Source organism: Parasteatoda tepidariorum, chromosome 9 (assembly GCF_043381705.1).
Source record: "Parasteatoda tepidariorum isolate YZ-2023 chromosome 9, CAS_Ptep_4.0, whole genome shotgun sequence".
Taxonomy (NCBI): Eukaryota; Metazoa; Arthropoda; class Arachnida; order Araneae; family Theridiidae; genus Parasteatoda; species Parasteatoda tepidariorum.
The window spans coordinates 35,138,614-35,161,723 of record NC_092212.1 but is presented as its reverse complement, the minus strand read 5'-3'; the positions used below and the strand labels follow the sequence as shown (position 1 = coordinate 35,161,723).

The window sequence follows — 23,110 nt, the reverse complement described above, 5'->3', positions numbered from 1 at the left end:
AGAGGCCCCATATAGATGTTTATTTAAGAAAAAATATAAAATAGAAAAGAGAAACATAAATTGCCTGTTTCGCAAATAATTTTAGCCACTTATTGTTTTTCTTAACTTTCTTCGTGTTTTCTTGTATTTATATATATACATATATATATATATGATTTACTGAGATTTACTTCTAAGAAATAAAATCCTTTCACATTGTTAATAAATGTTGTACAGTTCAGAAAGGATTATGAGCTAGTTTCAGATTTTTATGGTAAGATGTGACAGTTTTTTCATAGTCAAGTACTATCCAATTAGAAACATAAGATATCTTGGAGAAATGACAGAAAACAAAAACAGCGACTTAAAGGTTAGATGCATGAGCAAACGGACTCCTGAATGTTTTTCCTTCCATAATTATACATTTTAATTACAAATAGAGTTCTTATAAAATCTCTTAAGCCGCTTTATTATAAGTATTTTGAAGCAATTTACAATAAGTATTAAATTGAAGTTGCCCGTTTATTGCAAAAAAAAAATATTTACAGTTAAAGTTATTTTAAGCTCCTTTTTTTAACGAATGCAATTAAATTTAATTTTGCACTTTGATTTTCAACAGAATTTATTATTTATTTTGTTTGATTTGTCCAACTATTAAAGTTGGACACGTTTAAATTTTCATATTTTTACAACTGCAAATTTTAGCAGCTAACTCCTTTCTTTTGTTCATATATTCATTTTTATCTTAAGAAAATTGCGATTGCTATAACAATATATTCATTTTACAAATAAACATCATGAGGAGAGAAACTTCTTTTCTCTAACATTTGTGTTTTTCTTAATAAAATGCATACTTTATTGAAATATCCTCTGTTAACATTTATATACAATGTGTTCTGTTTCAGTTTTACTTTATAGTTAAAACCTAACAAAAATGTTTAAAGTTTTGCAATTAAAATATGATGAATTACACTTAAGTATTATTTCAAGTTGAGTAAGTAAACGGGAAATGCATTTTTGCATAAATATACATATATGTTTCTCTAATTACAAGCCACTTTGACTTCTTAACGAACGAACTTAATCTTAACGAACTTAAACATTTAAGAAAATAGTTTTTTCTAAGGCAATGGTTTTATCATCTATAGAAGAAGTAGAATTCGGAAAATTTCATTTCTGGGCTCTTTCATATTTTTGTTCGGCTTAAAAATGTCACTTTTTAGACAATTTTTCTTCAAAAATTTCGTCTCCATTTATTTATTTTAAAAGCTGAATTCATTTTATTTCTTTGTATTTCGCCATTTTATCTTTACGCTTTAGTGTTTGGAAATATCTGCCCAGCTTGTTATGAAGTAAAACTTTTCAGAAAATATGTCCATCAAATCACAATTTCGATCCAGGAATTTGATTCAATCCTGTTTAAGATTCAGGTGCAATTTTTTTTATCTGTAAATGCCTGTATATTCTTATTAGTAGCTTTCCACGCGCCATTAATTTCTCAAAATGTTTGAGACAGAGCGTGATTTATATCGGCTTAAAATATGCTGGAACATATTTTTTAAATATTTTATTCAATTTTCTTTTATTACGAGCAATAAATATTTTCTTTAAAAAAATTTAGTTTTGCAATTTAATTTAGCAGACTGAGAGTTGCGGCAGCACTTTTTATAAAATGATTATAGTTAAAGTAATTCACACTCAGAATTACAGATTTTGTTGAAAAGTGGTTGATATATAGTGTGCATGGTATACATTTTCTGGACATTATTAGACACACTATAAGATTCTATGTGAAATCTTAATTATCAATATATAATATAAATTCAACGATTGAATAGATTAACCGAGTGGCCGGGTGGCGCAGTTGGTTTGTCGTCGGCCTTCTGAGCCCAAGTCTGCGGGTTCGATACCCGGCCCAGACACCAGATTTTCGGGATGCAGAAAATCCTCAGCGGCCATGTCGTATGATTATGCGGCATGTAAAAGATCCCTGGAGTGCCTTATTGGCTCTTGGCATTTCCGGCAAAATTAAATTCCTAGTGCACTTTAGCATCCAAATAGAGTCTCGGTGCTGCCATCTAGTGTGGCAGAAACTAGACGTCCAAATTAACATGACCAACGGTATCTCACCCATTGTGGTGGTCCTGAAAGAGTAGATACCACCTCTGGAGAACGCACTGGGTCTGCTCATCGGCAAGATCGATTGTGCAGCTCATTGGAAATAAAAATAAAAAAATTAAACGATATATTATATAAATATAGGATATTTATTATATCAGATATTCTATTAGTATATTATAATAACTAGACCAAATTATTCGACGCACTGTAGTGTTTTAATAATTGCATGTTTTGCGCGAGTTTATGTCCTATACTTTTATATTTAAACATACATGTAATAGGTTTTTATTCAGGAAATTTTCTATATACTTCCTATTTGTATTTATTTTTAACGTATTGCATTGCAATGTCAATGATACACGAACGTAAACAAGTGCAAAATCGTTTCTGCCGCGTAAAAACAATAAAGCTGTATAAGTAACCCCTGATAATTAAGATTTTACATAGAATCTTATTAGTTCGTCTAATAATTAGGCCAGGGTAATAGATAGAAAGTTCTGGTATAGAATAAATCGATATCTAATAAGCTACTTGAGACAGACAATCGTGGTAACTGGCAATAGGGCCGATCGTTGTTGAGCAAAAAGAAGTAGCGTGTTTGGGGCAACGCCTCTTATAACTGAAAGCCTCCACACGGTTTTTTATAGGTAGTCCAATCAGACCACTGAGAAGGATATTCACTTTCCGAACGAGTCACCTAATACAAAATCTAGACAAAGTAAGAAAGTGGTAGCAAATATATGACTAAAAATTTGTTTTATTTATGAATATTATTGGTTTGCCTTAGTCACTTGTCAACCACTACAGATTCAATTCTCAAATATATATGATGAATTTCTCTCAATTACTTTTATAAAAGGTTTTGGGTTCATGCGCACAACTGGTTCACTTTTTAAATAGTCTGTGAGGACTACTTATAAAACCGTGTGGAGGCATTTTGATGTAGGAGGTGATGGTTTGGGGCAACTAGGGGCGAACTTCCAGTTTTTTTTTCCAGTCGAAATATAAATTTCATTTTTCCCTTGTGTTATTTAATAATATACTTGTGTACTGAGAAGAAATTTCTACAAAAAATTAAAGAACGCTCGTAATATAATTTTCTCGCTACTTATATACAGTTCTGTTTGAGTTCCATGATAAACTTGCAAAAATTGAAAAAAATTAATTAAACATAAAACTGTACATTTTAAGTCTCACTGTAATTGTACTATATTATCGCAATAATTACGAGTTATAAAAATACGATTTTTGCTATGGTGTAAAGGAGAAAAAGAAATAATTTCATATTTTATCAAAATCCTATCAGTCTCAGAAATCTATCAATATCTACTTCCTAAATCATGTCCCCACTTTTTAAATCAAGTTTATAAATCGTGTCAAAGCTTCTGTAGTTTATGTCCTCAAGAATATTTTCTGTCACTGATGAACACAGATATGGTAAAAAAGGAAAGAATTTTCTTATTTTATTCTTCAGCAAAACGGGACTTGGAACGGGCTGATAGCAGAACTCTTAAATCAGAAAGCAGAAATCGTTGTAACATCAATCAAAATCAACTCGGAACGTCAGATGGCAGTGGACTTTACGGTTCCATTTTTAGAAACGGGCATAGCCATAGTTGTCGCCAAAAGGACTGGGATAATATCGCCAAAAGCTTTTTTAGGTATGTATGATGGAACTGAATATTTTTAGTCCATTGATTTCTGAAAAAGTCACCATTTTTTAAATTTATTTCTTCTTTTCGTAAGTTTGAATGCAGTTTCTTTTTTAACAAAGAACAATTTTTAATATTTTTATAAGAGCAGAATAATTATTTTTGCTACTTTATGGATATAATATTTAATTTAATAATTATTTTGTTGACAAATAAACTAGATTTTTTAAAAACTAATACATTTATGGAAATTCTGACGGTCAGAATCTAAATACTAATTTTTTTTTACTTGGTCTTATATAGATTGATTAATGTTGTAATAGAGATGAATCTCGAACCAGACATTTATTTGGATATTTTTTATATCGAAATTCGAGTAAAATTGACCTATTCAAAATTATTGTTTCTTTCTTATTGTTATAAAATTGATTATTACAAAATTCGAGAGAAATCGATTGAATATTTCCTGAAAATTTGAATTTTGAAAAGGTCGTATAATTAATATTTGATTTCTCAGGAACTATTCAACGAATTTCCCTAAAAATTTGGCTCTTGCAATGTAAAATTACGTACTTTAAAATTATGTAAAATTTTTTATACCTTACTATTCAAAATGATATCGACATTTATTAAATAATTAAAAAATAATGAATGTTTATTAAAACTCTTTTTTGCATGGAATTATATTTGGTCAAATAAAATTTATAGTTGTGGGTAAACATTTTTCAATTAGCTTTAAAAGTTCTTGAGATATCACGAAATACACAAAAAGTAAAATTAACATTAAAGGGTCCAAGCTTTGGATCGCACTCCTGAGCAAGTTATGGGGATCATATTTCTTAGTTTGCGGCTACCTCCTATATTTTGGAGGTCAGGAATCCGTTGAAAAAAATGCATGTTTACTCAGAAAAATTGCCTTTTTTGGTCTGATTTCCGAACTTAAAATATCGCAAGCACTTATTAATTACCGTTTTTGAGGTCACCCCCTCGAACCATTCCTTGAACGTGACGATATGTTCATTAGATTAAAAGATATTCAAGGTGGTTCTTTATATGGCTCATTGTACTCTTAAGGTATTTTTAAGTATTTAGTGCAAAACATATGTTTTGCACTAAATACTTAATACTTAATACTAAATACTCTGATATCAGATACGTTGGTTTAGACCCATTTCTACAGTTTAATGCAAAAAGACAGATTTTTTTGTCCTTTCTTGTGTCATATATTTTTTTCGTTGAGTATCAAAGCTTAACCCCGTCCCGTCCCCGTCAGGGGCATCCGGAGAATACTGTAGGCTCTAAGTACGCGCACGTGACCTCTCAGCAAAAGAAAAAGTGGATTCAAAAGGATTAGCTTGGAGGCGATCCATGGCCTCAAAGAATTTAGAGCAATTATTTATTCAGTAAAGTCTTTTAACATTATGTATTGGCATGTCACAATATTAACAATTTTTAAGTCTATGACTTGCGCTCTACATTCGACATATCCCTTAGCGTATAACATTTACTTTTAATTTAATTAAGCTTTTTGACACAATAATTTTAGTCTAATAAAATATTGATAAATTATAAGCTCGCAATTTCCTTCCTATATTAACACTTTTCGATGTGTTTAACACGTGTTATTCATTTAACAAAATCTTTTTGCGTTAACTTACAGCATATTGCGTTATTGATAAGTTATAAGTCCAATGCTTGCGTCATATATTCAACATGTCCCATTGTGTATAACATTTATTATTTATTTTACTAAGCTTGTTGTTACGATACAATGTTAGAAATTTCTCTACATAAACGGTTAAATCACAATTTATTTGATTGTTATTTTACCATTTTAAACCAAAACAGTCAAATAACCATAAAAAATTATAATATTCAAACTCTTAAATGTGAGAAAAAACATTTAATGATTGTTTTTTCCTGATATGGTTAAACAACCAGAATTCTATTCACCTTATTAAACCATTGTGTTCCTTGCAGTACACATATTGTAGCTGAGATGGCTAATCGGTCATTCTTATGACTGGTTAAACAGGGGTTCGAATCCCAGAATTGATACTACAATATTTCTTTCATTCCTTCAATACATGAGTAATTTCCATTATCATGCACTCTTCAATCGGAAACTTTGGACGGGTTGAATACGAAATAATCATTCGCGCATGAATAGTAGAGCACCCACAGAGCTCTAATGTCAGTTTAAGTTTCATTTCTGTGGTTTACAAATTATATTAGTTGTAAATGGTTAAAAAACCGAAAAATTTTTCTTTCACAGTTTTTTTACTGTATCAGTTGTAAACGGTTTCGAAACCATAAAGGTGAAAAAAAATTCCAATAACCAGAAACTTTATGGTTAATCGGATGAACAGACCCCTACTGGTCTTTTTACCGTAATTTCAGAATGGAATTTCAAACAGTGTAGTTTTTCTTATGAAAATATAGATAAATTGTAAGCCTATATACAGCATTAATCTATTTATATAAATTATTCTGTTGTTGTGAATAACATTTATTAATTTTTTAACAGAACCTTTTGATACAATATCATGGCTTATGATAATATTAATAAGTATACAGGGTGCAGCTTTGATGATATTTTTGTTTGAGTGGTTGAGCCCTTACGGATATGATATGAAAATGCTGCCACCGAGAGGTGAGTTGTTTCTTTATTATTTAATTTATTGTGATTCAATTATGAGTACTGTTTTAAACATTTATAAATTTTCATAAACATTACATAAAGCTTTATTTTATTAAAAAAAAAGCGTTATTCAGTATTTTACAAAGACATATTATGGTTCAGATATGAATATGATGAAATAAGCAAAGTTAGACGTTTCATGATAGAAAAGTCTATAACCAGTGCTATAGTCTATATTTCAGAAAAACTAAAAAATCTTATAATCTTACATATGTGACGTAATAAAGCTACATTTCAGTATATTTTGAAATCACCATGATTAGATATACTTTCAGTTTCCTAATCAAAATTGGCATTTTGTCGGTTTTTCCCCTTCCATTAAAACCTTTCACGAAATAAGAAATAAATAAATAAAAAGTTACTTCAGCCAAGATTACGTATACATGTAACCTTAAAAAAATGTTATTCTTATGATTATCCATTCATTTAAAAATTTTGCTTTTTAAAGAGACTTAACTTTCCATTACGTTACAAGAAGAAAAAATAATTTTATACTTATTAATAATAAAAATCTAATTACACTCATTTAAAAAAAATGCGATGCATTGTGTTAAAAGCTTCAAATTTGGTTTGACAGTTAAAAATACTCGCTGTAAAAGTAGATGCTCCAATTTCGTGAAACTTTTTCGACCGTTGACGAAACCGTTTCCTGATATTATGCTTCAAGCAAGCATTTAGTCAAAATGATGAAATAACTATCGTCACTTCTATGAGGAAACGAATTTCGTCAAAATTAAGAAAAAATTATATATATATATATATATATATATATATATATTTCTATTTTTAAGCACCTCAACTTTTTTGATAATCACTTTATGATGGGTACCATATAGGTGGATCAGGACTCACTGATCAGGGCTGAAAACTTTCAACGCAATTTGATAAAATTTCGTCCATCAGTAGTTTAGTAGCTTCCATCAGTAGTTTTCTTCCATCAGCGTATGTTTTAATGCAGTATTCTCTGCCTTGTAAATTTGATTTAAAGTTATTTTCCACACCACTACATATAAATTATTCATAAGTTTATACAAAACCTAATTTGTTACTACGCATTCCTGGCGAGGTTATTAAAATATTTGTTGCATAACAAATCCAACTACGAAAAATTCTGGCGCGTGATAGTTTTAAGTGTCTACCACTCTATAAAAATTTGAAAAAAGCTAAGTAATTGGCAACCAGGACTGAAAGCGAGACGGAAAAAAGGAAAAGCTTGTAGTAAAACCAATGCAGTTTAAGACAGTTTTCGGGAGGAGTTAACTTATTCTTTTTCTTGACTATTCAACAATATCTACTTTATCTTAGCAAAAAAAAGCAGTTTTATATACATATGCAGAAATTATAAAAGATACAGATATTTTATTTTTCTCGAAAAAATGCTAGAATAAAATGTCTTTTTTACTCTGTCTAGATATATAAGGGACTTTCAGCCATAGTCAGTGGTCTGTACATTCTCCAAACCCTCACCCACACACACTTAGAACAAGCCACATGCGTATCTTGAAAATATTGAAAGTAATTCGTGAGCTTCAGTTTGCAGACACTGATAAGTAATTAAACGATGTGTCTACCAATTATTTTTAATACAATTTTGACAAAGGAATCTGAAAATGTATTGCAATGGTTCCGTGTACTTTACATCCAATAAAACACAATTTATTTTCGTTAAAAAAAATAATAATTTTAAACATGTCTAGACAATATTCTTGCTCAATATTATTGCGAATGTTTTGATTTTTACTTATTTTTCAAATCCATTTTTTTTTTCAATTTCTAATTTTTATATTTAATCCTAATGTCTTTTTATTTTGTTATATTACAATGTAACAATATATTTTGTAACCAACTGAACATTAAGATTGACTAACAAATTTAGTAATTGTTGTATGATAATGTGTGAAGATCGTTTATAAAGAAAAAAAATGCAAAAAAAAATTTTGAAACTTGTTTTTTTTTCAGTATATTTATTCATTTGTTTTTAAATTTAATAAGTATTAAGTATACTGCATGAGTTTAACTAAACCTAAATATTTTTTTAAGAATGTTTATGTGTATTTCATGGTTTAGGATTCATTAAAATGTATTTCAGTTTTGAATTTCTTTGTAAAAATAAATATTTAAAATTTACCACAACTAATTAAAAAATAAAGACTTGTTTTATTCACAGATGATCCTTTTGACAAGAGAAAACGTAAGTTCTGCATTAATCGTTGATTCTGACGAAAAATCAGCTTTTTTTTTAAGGCAGCTCGGCAAAATTATAGTGCTTTGACTATGCTTTCTTGTTTAAGGGCAATTTTATAAAATGTTTTTCACATTAAAGAAAACACACATCCAATGGTTCATTCATTCCGCCACAAACAATATAGTTTACATTTTACTAAAACATGTAAACTACAGTAAATTATTCAACATAAAATCATTTAATGTATAGCGTTGAAAATTCGATAAATGGGGTAGGTACTAAAACGATTAATATTCATTGCACCACAGAAGCAGGAAATCAGGATGTTTTGAATCATAGAGGGACAGATTTAATAAATTTATGACTAAAAAATAGTTAAGATTTAAAAAATATATATATTTTTGCTAAAAACTCATGCGGTAAGCTATTAACTTTTAATTCTACTTTTACTTGTTTTAGTGCAGAAACTTGTTTAGTTCTACTAGCAGCTCCAAATTTCACAAATAATTCGCAGTAATANTAAAAAATAGTTAAGATTTAAAAAATATATATATTTTTGCTAAAAACTCATGCGGTAAGCTATTAACTTTTAATTCTACTTTTACTTGTTTTAGTGCAAAAACTTGCTTAGTTCTACTAGCAGCCCCAAATTTCACAAATAATTCGCAGTAATAGGCTGAGATGGCTGGGCCATCTATGGAGAAGTCCTGAAAATAGCGCCATGAGAATAGTCACCTTTCAGAGCCCCGAGGGGTCACGTCCCAGAGGCAGACCCCCTACTAGATGGCTCAACGACATCGAAAATGATTTGAATATCCTAAAGATTAGAAATTGGAGGGGAGCTGCCATGGATAGGAGGCGCTGGCGTTTGTCAGCTGTTGAGGCAGCCAAGGCCTGAAAGGGGCTGTTGTTCTGAAAAAGAAGTTCAGCAACTAAATAAATTCGCTTTAAATAGTAAAGCTGCAACTAAGAGAAAAATACCCTAAAATATCGTCGTAAAAACAAAAAAGCTTAAGCGGCTCAGCCGATGTTTTGAGGAATTCAAATTTACTTTATATTTCGTTTCGATACGCTGAACCTATGAGACTTAACTTATAAATGCGGCGATGTATAAGGACACATCCCACTCCTGACAGCATTTTTAAGTCCTCCTGAGGGACAATTTCTCCCAATATTTGATCTAGGAGTTCTCTTGTCTTCTGGATTGAGTTCAAAATTACAGGGCTACGGCGTTGAACATTGGTAGTCGTAAGCAGAAAAAATTGGGTCGGCTGTTCAAAGACGGTTATATAATAAAATAAAATGCATGAAGTTTTTATACACAGAGAGAGAGAGTACACAGAAGTTTATATACACAGAAGTTTATATACACAGAAGTTTTCATACACAGAAGTTTTTATACACAGAGATTGCAAGGAAATAAAAAAAAAATAGCGTTAGATACTTAGTTCGAGAATCATTATTTTAGTAAAAAATACCATGACGGCTGTTGCGCAGCCCGCGGAAATTCAAGTATGAAAATTTGACAAGCTAAAAGGACCATTCTCTTATGAACATATCATGAGAATGTTTTTGTCCTTCAGGATGTTCAAACTCCAATTTGTTGAAAATTTCTTACAATTTTTAGTGTTTTTTTTAAATTTTACTCACTTTTTTGCTTAAAGACTTTTTTGAACATTATTATTTTATTTATCAGAAAGTTTAACTGAAAGTTTTATGTCCCTCTCTCTCTTTCTGTCTATCTATCTAAAATTGAGAAATTCGATGTTGCCAGATACAAATCTTAACATTTAGATTTACTTTTTATAAATATAAAGAACTTTATTCAAAAGAGATAAAACTGGCAGGATTAGAAATAATTCATTAATTTTTTTAAGAAAAAAGTAATATACTTTATAAGGTTATTAATTGTTTTATGTAACTTTATTCTTTCCAATTATAAACTTAGTATATTTAATTAAAAACTAAATAGGAATTTAGAAAACTCATTATTGTATTTTTATCGAAGCTGCTTTCATCATTTTTTATTCGATAAAATATAGAATATATATTTAAAAAAAACTGCTTAAAAATATTCATTTAAATTAAAACAATATATCTAAAAAATTAATTTTGCTAAGGATGAGCATTACATCTGAATATGTTTTAAAATAAGTAAATAAGAATAGTTTTTTAGCTATCTTTATGGTTTGGAGGAAATGCACTTGAATTATTTTTCGTAAATTACTTAATTTGCTCTGTAATTCAAAAGCATTGAAAAAATTAGCATATTCTTTCAGACAAAAAGCTACATTTAATTAAAAGTAATTAAATTTAGGAAAGCAATTAAGATTAGAATGTAGAGTGTACAATAAGTATTTAAGTACACACTTCAACAAAATAAATAAATTAAACTAAACCTTTGTTTTTTATATTAACATGGACAGAACTCTTATTTTCCTATTTATTTTTTTTCTTTTGCAAATTAATTTATAGCGTTATTATCTTCTATAAGTTTACATTTGATATTTATAATTAAGTAGTAAAAATAAAAACAACATTGATATAAAATTTAAGAATTTTATAATTGTTAAAGAATGAGTATTACTGATAATAAATCTAAGTGACATAATTTCTTGAATACTAAAATCACTAGTTGTATAATTTATCGCAAATCATTACCATTATAATGAGCACGGCAGTCTATTCCCACAGTATGATTGAGCTAGACCATAACATCTGAAGATCTTGTTTTTCGCTGATGCAAAGTTATAAAATTTTTACTGATACTTGTTCAGTGTAATGAAGAGAAAGAAAATACGGACAACCTTAAGTAATTTTTGATCTAATAATCGGATCATTCTAGACTCAATCTTAATGGTTTGAAGGGGAGACCTCAAATGTGCTAATTAATTTGCGCAGACGATATTTCAGGTTACTAAATCAGTCACAAAAACGCACTTTTTTATTTTATTTTATAACCGTCGTACAACAGTCGGCCCAATTTTATGGGTTTACGACTACTAATGAACTCCACATCCTTGTAATTTTGAACCCAATCCAGAAGACAAGGGAGCTCCTGGATCAAGTGTTGGGAGAAACTTGCCTTCGTGGAGGACTTTTTTGATGGAGCAAACCCGCATTTGCGTTACATGGAGAGGAAGACCACGAGAACATCCCACGGTTAGCCTGACGGCAAGGGGACTCTAACCCATGATCCATCTACCACTGTGGAAACTTCAATTCAGCACTGTGGTCGGTGGAAGCCAGTTGCGGTATTCGTATCGACTGAGATTCGAACCCGGTTTGCCTCATTGGAAGGCGAACACTCTATCCCCTGAGCCATCGCGGCTCTACAGAAACATACTTTCGATGAATAAACATACTTTTTTTCGATTGGTTCGGATTTCTGTCCCCCAAAATTAAGGTGGTTACCGCAACCTGGGAAATATGGCATGAGTTTGGCCAGGAGAGCGCTCCAAAGTTTGAACCCCTTATTGTTAATTTTACGTTTCGTGTATTTCGCTATATCTCGAGAACTTTTTAAACAAACTGTAAACTTTTTGCACACGATCATAAAATTCGTTTATCCTAAGATAAATCAAGACAAAAAAAAATATGTATTATTTTATTTTATAAAAATTTTGAACATTAAGGTATGCATTATTTTTTTTGCACCATTTTCAAAGAATGTAATTTTGCATGGCAAATTACAAAATTTGAGCAAAATCGGGAAAATAGTTTAAGAGAAATTTCAAAAATTTCAGATATTTAAAATTTTATTTCTCAGGAACTATTTGACCGATGTTTCTCAAACTTTGCATTTTGCCTTGTAAATCCATTTTCTTTAAAATGAGGTAAACATTGTGTACCTTACAATTCCAATTTTTTTTAAACCATCATTAAATAAATTAATAAAAAAAATAAATATTTACAAAAAATTCCATTTTGCATAGAGTTATTTTTGGATGAACGACTTTTATAATTGTGTTCAAAAATTTTTCATCTCTGTCAAAAAGTAGTAAGAAATAGCTCGGCTAAAAAAGCATTTAGCGCACTGTACGCAAGGGGACTTTAAGATTTTGGTACTCACATACATAAATGTCAACCTGGATAGCAACATCTAACAACATTTAAAGTAGCAGTAAAATAAAAAATACAGTTTGTACTCCCCTTCTTTAATCGACATATTTAAGTTAATAGTATATAATGGAGAATAAAATCAGTCTATGTCAAATTTATTAAATCAATAATAAAACAATACTACATAGAATTTACTATCATTCTAAATATGTTGAAAAAAAGCTTTGGAGTACACACAAGCTCACAAAGCACCACACTCTTGAAACACACTTGTTTTCAATAACAAATCTAAGTCAGGTCTCAACACTTACACACTATCTACCAATAAGTATTTGTACACGTGTGATTGAAAAGAAAAACAAACTTTAATCATAATCAATAGTTGGTAGAGCCTTCGCTAGAGGCAATTGCAGCGTGAACCCTCCGAGGCACACTTTTCACAAGTCCTTGTGTGACAGCTACTGGTATTTTCTTCCACACGGCTTGGAGAAGACATATAAGTTCTTTCACAGATTTTGGATGGGTATTACACCTCTTAATTCGGCGATCCAACTTGTCCCAGAAGTTCTCGATAGGGTTCAAGTCTGGGTTCTGGGCAATTCAGTCCATTCTATTAACCCCATTGGCCCCATACCAAGCCTTGGTGACCCTCGGAGCATGGCAGCTGGCATTGCGTCCTGGAAGCAACAAGGGTCCACCCCATAAAACTGCCACAACAGCACATAGTCATTCAAAACAGTGCAGTAGGCATCGCTTACCACGAATGGGGACCATGAATGAGGCTTACCATGAATGGGAACCAAGGGTCCAATCCATACCAGGAGGGAGTGACGTATCTCAGGACAACAGATATAGTCATTTGAATAGGTGTCCAAATACTTATTGGTAGAAAGTATATATATTAACCCTTTGGATCATGTTTATTTAAATTCTTAGCTATGAGGAAACAAAAAAATTTAAAACTTGAAAGTAAGTTTTTGATTAAAAAAGTATTTTTGTTAAATAGCTACCAAATATAACCTGACACCCTCACTAAATGCTTTGTCATTTATAAGATGTGGTAGTATCAAAGTTGTTATCAAAGCATTGTGTATTTATCAAAGCATTATTTCTTTCTGAAATAGACTGAAAGTAAAATATTTTAGTCACCACTTTTTATTTATTGGTAATAAATGCATGACGAATCTCACTCGTCAAATGTTCCCAAAGGGATAAAAATAAAAGATTAAAATATAATTCAATGATAAACAGTTTTATTACTGAATTATATTTAATTTATTTTTATGTTTTTTTTTTTAAAAAAGGAACCCTTGATTTTTCCATTTTAAAATTTCAAAGAAATCGATACATTTCTTGATAATAGATGCAATTCCCATCAGTGCAACATACCATTTACTAAACTTTCAACTAGCATATTTAGTATTAGTAACTCATACTTAGTATATTACAATTAAAAAAAAAGGAACCATTACTTGATATTTCCTTTTCTAAGTTTCAAAGAAATAGATACACTTCTCGATGATAGAAGCAATTCGAAATAGGAATGTAACACACCATTTACTAAAATTTCCGCTCTCATATTTAGTAAATTACTTTGCTGCCCTTAAACAAGGTTTGCATGGTTTCTCTTGCGTTGTGTGCATGTTCGTGAAGCATAATTTACAATTAGAAAAGCGCTGCAAACGCCAAAATTAAATGCCTTGTCTTTAATTCGAGAAAGCATGAAAGCATAGCTAATCAGTTTGATAGACTTTACTAATTTGGTTGTATCCGTTTGTAATAAATGAGTTCATTAACTAAGTGGCGCGTCCTTCAAGGGTGAGCTTCGGGGTTAATTAATTCCCAGCTGAAGTATATTGCTAGTTTTGTGGCTGTATTATTTGGAATTAAAGACTTCTGGTCGCATGCATTTTTTAGACTATTGACTTAGTTAGAATGACTTCTAATTATTACACGGTAAAGGATGTATTATAATGTCTTACGTTTTGAAAGTAAGTATAAAGTGAAATAAATGCATGGAATATACTTAAGCGCAAAAAATGTTTTTGCAACTTTATTGCATTGTGATTATCCTGTTATATTTAGCGTAGTTTCTTATGCTCAACTGTTATTTTGAAAAGTAATATTGCAGTTAATTGAATAATATTGAAATACTGTTGAAAGTGGCATTTTTCCATTTGTATAGATTAAAGAAAGAGCTAATTGTTCGAGAGCTAATTTGTAACGTTATCTATTGTAGTTTTATTTTAATTCTGTAAAAAATATAACTAATTTACTATCAGAAGTCTTTGCTAATATAGTTAATTTTACTACGATAATAAACAGTGTCACTTTCTTTTTTAATTTATAGAGTTTTTTTTCTTTTATTGCGGAAAAAAATAAATGAGCTAGCTGAATTTTGAGATAAAGGAGATATGGTATTTTCAAAGTCAACATATTTTTCTTAAACAATTCAACAAACATAATATTCGTTAAATTCCTTTTTAAGACAGTGAATATTTATTATTATGTATAATTATTATGTATATACATCAATTACAACTATACTAATATTATTTTTGTTACTTTTTTTATTAAATGTCAAATATATTAACTAGTCGATGTGGAGCATGCATTCTCTTAGATATATTACTGCCGAATATAAATAATTCGAAATGATACCCCAAATCTTTCCAAATTTCACAAATTCTTAAAATAAAATTTATTTATCTCTAAAATCCTTAAAATATACTAGGGAACTGTTTTTAAAGACAAGCACATTTTAGAGGATAACTCGGTATATAATAAACAGAATCAAGCGAAGTTTTCAATGAATATACATCAAATAATAACAAAACTGATTGCAACAAAATATTAAAAGCACAAGATTATAAGTTAATGGGCATCAGAGCAAGAAAGTCCAAAAAATACAATAGTAAAATAATACTTGTTGAACATTATTATGGGATGAGAATCTCCCTGATGGTGGGAAAAGTCTGGTAACGAACTATAATACTCTTAACGTTTTTTTTTTCTTCTTTTTTTCGTAAAGATCGTAACAATGAGTTCTTTTCATCCAGATCGCTTTTTACCCTGGAAAGTTTGAGAATATTCTGTCAAGAACCTACCAAACATGATGTATGAGGTTTGGTCTGGAGATTTGCTGGCCAATCCATTATTTGACAATCTTCGATCTTCGCTTTCAAGGTATTTCTCATACAGCCTGGCTCTAAGTGGTCGATTGTTTTCTTCTCATAAAATGCGCTGAGGACTGACTGCGCCTCCGAACAATCTCGCGTTGGACTCTAAGATATCAGTCCTACATCTCAATGACATTAAAGACGTGCAGATCTGCAGAGTCATCGAACATCACGCCGGCTCAGATATAACAACTCGACTTAGAGGGGCATCTTCCTATAATGCTGGAGGGCGAACCTGAGTACCATAGCTCTAGTTCCCTAGCCCTAAGTGGTCGGATAATCGTTTAAACTTAGTTGATACTCACCAGTAAAGAAAATCTATAAAAAAAAAACAGTACCTGCTTCCAAGTATGATGCTGCAAATACAATTAACCGAGCTCTTCTGTGATTTGAAATGTTATGAATGTATCCTGCCTTCTTTGGGATCTGGGGTATAAAGCTGAGATCTTCAAGCTGTTTTCAGAGGTGTTTTTGGTCCTCAGTTCATAATTGTAAATAGCAGCATTCATCCACACATGGTTAGAATAACTTCAAGCATAACTTAAGTTAAACAAGAATAGCTTTACGCTGTGTATATTCAGGGAATCAGCGTATCCAACTAGATCTCTTGACCTGAATTTTATAGAATATGCTGCCAAAGCTCTTGATGGAGCATTTGCAGCTCTTCTATCCCAAAAGCCTCAGGGCAAAAATCTATCTCATTAGAGTGGGAATTACTATAAAACTTCATAAACAACCTCGTTAACAGCATGAGAGCTCAATTTAGAAATCTGCAATGTAAGGCTGCTGTCAAGGGTATAGTTATATCTCATGTTAAATCTTATGCCATTGTTACATCGCATTTGCTTTGGTGCCTATTAACTCCTAATCTAGAGCTCGTGTCGCTAACTTTTCGATATCATTGTTTTTGCCATAATTTGATAAATTCATGTAAAATTTCGCTTTGAGTCACTGATTCCGAAGTTATCCTCAAATATATGCTTGTTTCTAAGCAATTGCTTCGACTTTTAGCATTGTCAAAGTTTCAAGGATTACTAAAACGTATTTCCTTATAACACTTTTCTTTGAATAGAGTTTCGTTTAAGATTAAGTTTTTGTTATTTCGTAATAGCTGAAAAATATTTGAAATATTAATTGAATACAACATTTTAAATAAATTCCTTGATAACTTTTAGTAGTCCATGTTTATTAAATAATGTTTATAAAGTGACTATTTCTACAGTTATTTTGATTCAATGCAATTTAGAAACATATAAGCTGTTGATATTGCAGCTTTATAAATCTAATAAAGTAGTTTTTTTATCTAATTTATGTTCATTTTTCATAATTCGAGGGTAAAAATTAATATTCATAAATACTTATCTCAATTTTTCTTTAAGATCTTGATATTTTCCAACATTAAAGTTTTAATAATTAGCCTTTATTATCTCCTATTATTTAGAAGGAATTCTAAGCCTTAAAATTTTTCACAAATTCTTGTATAGCAGCTTAAATTTTTTTGCTCGATTTATAAAAATTTCCGACAGTTTAAAATGATTTTTCAGTTTTAAAATAAACCTAGTTAGTGAAACATGCTCTTGAATTGGGGCATCTCCTGCATTAGTTTATTGCAGCTATGTGAACAGTTATCTTAGAATACACAATATTAAATTATGATTAGATATTTGTTTTTACTTTTGTAAAGAAATTTAATTATTATATAAAATACAATTTAGAGTCATTTTCATTTTTTTCATGAAAAAAAGTATCTTCTATATTGTCTTAACATTTGATTTTTTTCTCTCTAATTTTTATGCGTTAATTTAAATTTGATTTAAACTTTTTGATTTTATAGAATATATTCGGAATTCATATTTTTGAATGCATTTTTTTAAAAATATTAATCTTTAAACTTTCATTAAAAATTTTATTTTGTTATTTATAAGATTAAATAGTACACATGCATTAGTTAAATTAGTATAAAAATTTGACAATTCATTAACTTTTATTTAAGATTTCTACAGTGATATTTGGTGCTGCCATCTATATGGTTTTAGCAAAAGTTTTTAAATAGTCTGTTATAGTTCTAATAGATGGCACTACCAGCAACACTTTAAAATTTTATAATGCTAAGTGCCATCATTTTTCCAAGAAAAAATTTATTAAAAATAAATTATTATTTATTTTATACTACTGACCAAATTTTTGAAATTACTTTTTTTTTGTATTATTACTTGAATGAAAAACAATTCATAATATTCAAAATTTGCAATAAAATCATATAGTTTTAAATGAAGGAAGACACACAGTATTAAGGAAATTAGATAAACTGTGTTGCGAAAAATTACAAAAGAGTAGAGCAAAAACTATGGAAAAATAGCGTTTAATGGGAGAGTGTCGGGCATTATTTGACATTTTTTCTTGCTGTTATTACTAGAAATTTTGAATTTATAAGTTAAAATTCATTTTAATAAAATTGTTTTGTGTTCCGTTTTCTTTCCCTATTTAATCGGTGTGACTAATTGGACAGAAAAAGAAATAAATTTAAATATTTTAAAAATATATATCCCTAAAATGCGTCTGGCATTTATTTTAAGCCATGTATGTTTTAATTTTAAAAAATAATTAACTCCTATATTTTCTCTTAATTCAATTAAAGCTAGTAATATTTAAATTACTTAAATATTTCAAAAAAAAAAGTTCAAACGAATATTAATTATATCATTCATGAGCCGTTTCCCAACTGATAAATCAGGATGATGCAATTTTTTTTCTTCAAAAAAATACAAATTGGGGCTTTGTTCCTCTATGATTTTTTTTGCTGCTGAGAGAATTATTGTATCGTGACTACCATAATAAATAGAAACTTGAACGATATGATAAAATCTATCATATATGCCCAATTTTAAAGAAGTTTGTAGATAATTAGAACAACTTATATGAAGACAGCATGATAATTATCCTTATCCTGAATAATCAGGGTAGAAATTGGTCTTCAGATTATTCCAAAATCCACATATTTTTAGTCTAAAATATATGTTAAAATTTTATTAATATGTACTAAAACCTGTGTTATATATTTTGTCTAAAATATTCAAATTGTTTATTACTACAATTTTAAATACAGGGTTATTCATAATTCTCTCCGCCTGTAAACGCCATTTTTCTTTACTTCAGTGGTACATGTTACTGCCATCTACCGGCAACTGCTTAAACTAAAATTTGAATACTTTCGGAATAATGTCATATGTTCTTTTTTGCCATATTCGTCTTCGTCTTTTTACTATAACGCTTCGAAACCCTGGAGGGAATTATGAATAACCCTGTATATTTGTGTATTCATAAGGCACTGCGTTATTCTTTTCTACATTTATTAATTAGCATGTTTTTTCTTTGCTTTATTGCATCATTCCTACTCTTTGCATGGTATAGCTTAGAAAAGATTTAATGTATATATATACATTCCCAATTTAACGAATATTTAAAATAGTTATGTTTTTCAGTTTTTATTTTAATTTTATAAGCACTTTTAAATTGAAACTAATAAAGATTGAAATTTTCCCTGCACAGAATAAGAAAAGATAATTCATTTATATAAAATGTCAGATTAATTGACGATAAGCTCTTGATACAATAAGTATTGTAGATACATGACTTTAATTAATTATATATTTTTTTTTTACATTTTATTCGCATTTTTCAAAACAAATTAACACATCTCAGAACCCGATATTTTTTTTTATTATTATTATACTACAGAATGTTTCGTAAATTGATTATGAATGATAGGATATACTTAGACCACATTTCTTTTCGTGTCAAAACACGAAGTTGCAACAATTTTTAAAAAATTTTTATTTATTGATGAATGTCTCATGAAGAGACACAAATATTTAAAAGCGTGATAAGACATGTTAAAACTAACATTTTTCGTTGTAAAACATAGTGTAACCTATACATTGAGAGTTCTGTCCCTGAATAAAGAGAAATAAAGAAACATTAGATATAGTTTAAAGTGTAGATGTAAAGGTATTACCTAAGTAAAATGTTTTTCCATCATATTTTCCCAACACATTTCCTTTGTTTATATTCAAAAAGTGATATAAATAGAACGATTCATCAATAATCTAAGTCAGAAGAACACATTATATTTGCTTTGTTTAGTATCAGAATTTTTCAATTGTTTATTTTCTTATTAAGCATTTGTTAAGCTTTTGCCAAATAAACGATTGAAACTAAATTTAAATTTAAATAAAAATGTATTTATATTATAGGTTCATTATATTGTTTCTAAAACATTGTAGTCTTCTCCACTGTTATTGTAAGTGTATGGAAGTAACAGTAAAGAAATATCCACTAACAAATAAGATACAACACAAGCAATGTGCTTACTCATCTGATCCAAACAACAATTTCATATTATAATTATTATATTAAGATAAACAGAACTATCATGCTCCCTCAAAACAAATGCTAATTAAAAACATGTGCTACCCCTTTTTGTTTTTTACTTTAAAAAAATTGTATTTTTTTCCCAAAAGAACGCAAAGCCTAAATGGACATGAAGAAAAATATGAGTATCATATAAAACAATATTTAAAAAAAAACAACCACAGTTTTAATTTTTTTTTCTATTCTGTACTCTTTAAGACTTTGAGAAAAATACGACAATTACTTTGATTAATTTTGTCGTTAAAATTACAATTTCGTCGATAAAGATAAAAAATCATTAGAATGACGCTTATTATCAAAACAACGATAAAACAAAATTGATAAAATATTTTAAGCTCTTCAATTCGAGCCTTTTATTATAATACTGCACTTGTTAGCGTAGATATAGCATATAATTTTACTTATGGTGCTTGAAAGCATGAAATTAAGTTAGAATTAATTTTCTAAAGCATGACATTTTTTGATTTATAAGCATTATGTTTCAAAGAATTTCAACAGCATGTTTAATAATATCTCTCAGATACTGTATTTAGTTTGTACCTATCTTTCTACTGAAAGTATTTGTATTAATGTTTTTTTGTTCTTCATTAAAAGCATACTACGATAATCGTAAAGAAAGATTAAAGTTATTATCAACTAAAAATATTTAATCTGCACTTTTTAAAGCATAAATTCTATCTATATATATTTTTAATATGATTTTAAGCAGAGTGAGTTTAAGTGCTTTTTTGATGTAACAAAGTTTTATTTTTGCTTAACTAAAATTGTAATTATAATTTTTTTTATTAGAGTGATGCGACCCTTTATAAAGCAACCTAGTGTATCGAGGCTGGTCGATCCCCGTTATCGAACGGACAAAAAGAGGATCATCCTGCATTGATATACCTAATTGCTTTGTGAAGCATCTTGTTATTACGCAATAATAATTTATTTTCGTTATAAAATGAACTATAAAATTTTGAAAATTAATATCTAAGATGTTAATAGCTTAATGTTAATTGCAAAATTGTTAATTGCGTGACTGTTAATGTAAATTTGTTTACTTTTCAAGATCATAAGTTCTCACTTTTTCGAACATATTGGCTGGTATGGGCAATTTTATTTGGAGCTGCAGTGAATGTTGATTGCCCAAGAGGTTATACAGCAAGATTCATGTCAAATGTATGGGCAATGTTTGCTGTAGTATTTCTCGCCATATATACTGCCAATTTGGCTGCCTTTATGATAACAAGAGAAGAGTATTATGATCTACAAGGAATTGATGACAAAAGAGTGAGTTGCATGAAGTTCAATTTTTCTGTTTTACTTTACTATTTTCTAATATCTAAGCCACTATAGTATCTTACAAAAATAATGGACGATATTAGGTATTGGTGTTATTTTAGGACAGATTAAGATTTTTTTTTATATCTATTTCCACGGAATATTTTTATGAGTATTTGAATTGAAATAGACTGCATAAAAAAACCATAAAATTTAATTTTTTTATGCTTTACTTTATTATTTTCTACTATCTATATAAGTAGTATATTACAAAAAATAATGAACCACATGGATTCAATGTTATGTAGGAGGTATTTTAAATGATAAAAAATTATTATTTTCTTGATAACTATTTTTCTCTAAATATTTTTATGAGTTAACGGATTGCAATGAATAAACTATTTAAAAACAAAACGTAAAATTTCATTTTATTACGTTTTACTTCACTATTTTTACTATGCATGACAGAGGTATTTAACAAAAATAATGGACCACATTGATTTTCGGGGTTAGTTCAGGAGCATTACAATATGGGAGGATAATGTTGGAATTATCGTAAGAGAATGAGTGGGAACAAGTTAAATTTATTATTTTAATAATTATCTTCAAAAATAATTATATTTTAATGAGTAATAAGATTGAAATATATATATTTTTTAAACTATTTAAACACAGCATTTTATTTTATTTTATAACCGTAGTTAAACAATTGACCCAACTATAAGTTAATAATTTTCAATGTTCAACTCCGTAACCTTGTAATTTTGAACCCAATCTAAAAGACAAGGAAATTTCTGGATCAAGTATTGGGAGAAATTTGCCTACGTGGAGAACTCTTGCTGAAACTAACCCTCATTTGCGTTACATGAAAGAAAAACCAATATAGCATACCACGGCCATCCTGTCGACAAGGGGACTCTAGCTCACGATCCGTCTACCACTGAGGATATTTTTCGCCAGCACTTTAGTCGGTGCGAGTTGGGTGGATTCGCTGGGATTCGAACCTGTGTTAAATCATTGGGTGACTAGCGTTCTATCCCCTGGGTCACCACAACTAAAACGAAGCACTTGAAAAATTCAAGAATATAAAAAATACAGCATCAAAAATTAAATAAATGAAGTACTAAACGTGGTTAATAAAAATATTAAATGGCGCGTGTTATTTATTGATGCTTACCGTTAAATGACGTTGGCTGTTGCTAAGATTCTCTCTTCCAAAGCCACCATAGGTTCATTAGTTCATTTAAAGGGACGATTGTCATAGTAACGCAAATTATTAAATAACTCTCATAGTTAAATGAGTTTTCAAAATTTTTTCAACTACAACTTAAGTACAACCTTATTTTTAAAAATTTAAAATTAACAAAAATTCATTACTCAATATGATATTTGTCATACCTAACAATCTCTTAAAAACGGAACTTTAATACGAAAAAGTACAATTTATTTAATTTCTAAATAGTTGAAATATCACGCGAAGGGATATAACATAATTCTACGTACGTTTTTATCAAAGGGAACAGGTCAACTAATTAAT

The 23,110-nt window shown here is 29.3% G+C and overlaps 1 protein-coding gene across 1 annotated transcript in view; it reads left to right on the top strand.

The window, feature by feature from the left end:
- Positions 1–23,110, top strand: part of LOC107445025 (glutamate receptor ionotropic, NMDA 2B) — a 236,863-nt gene that overhangs the window by 199,849 nt on the left and 13,904 nt on the right. Inside the window, exons 10-13 of the mRNA XM_043047036.2 lie at positions 3,575–3,761; positions 6,280–6,405; positions 8,621–8,644; positions 21,362–21,582. Coding sequence (XP_042902970.2) covers positions 3,575–3,761; positions 6,280–6,405; positions 8,621–8,644; positions 21,362–21,582 — 558 coding nt within the window. The remainder of the gene's footprint in view (positions 1–3,574; positions 3,762–6,279; positions 6,406–8,620; positions 8,645–21,361; positions 21,583–23,110) is intronic.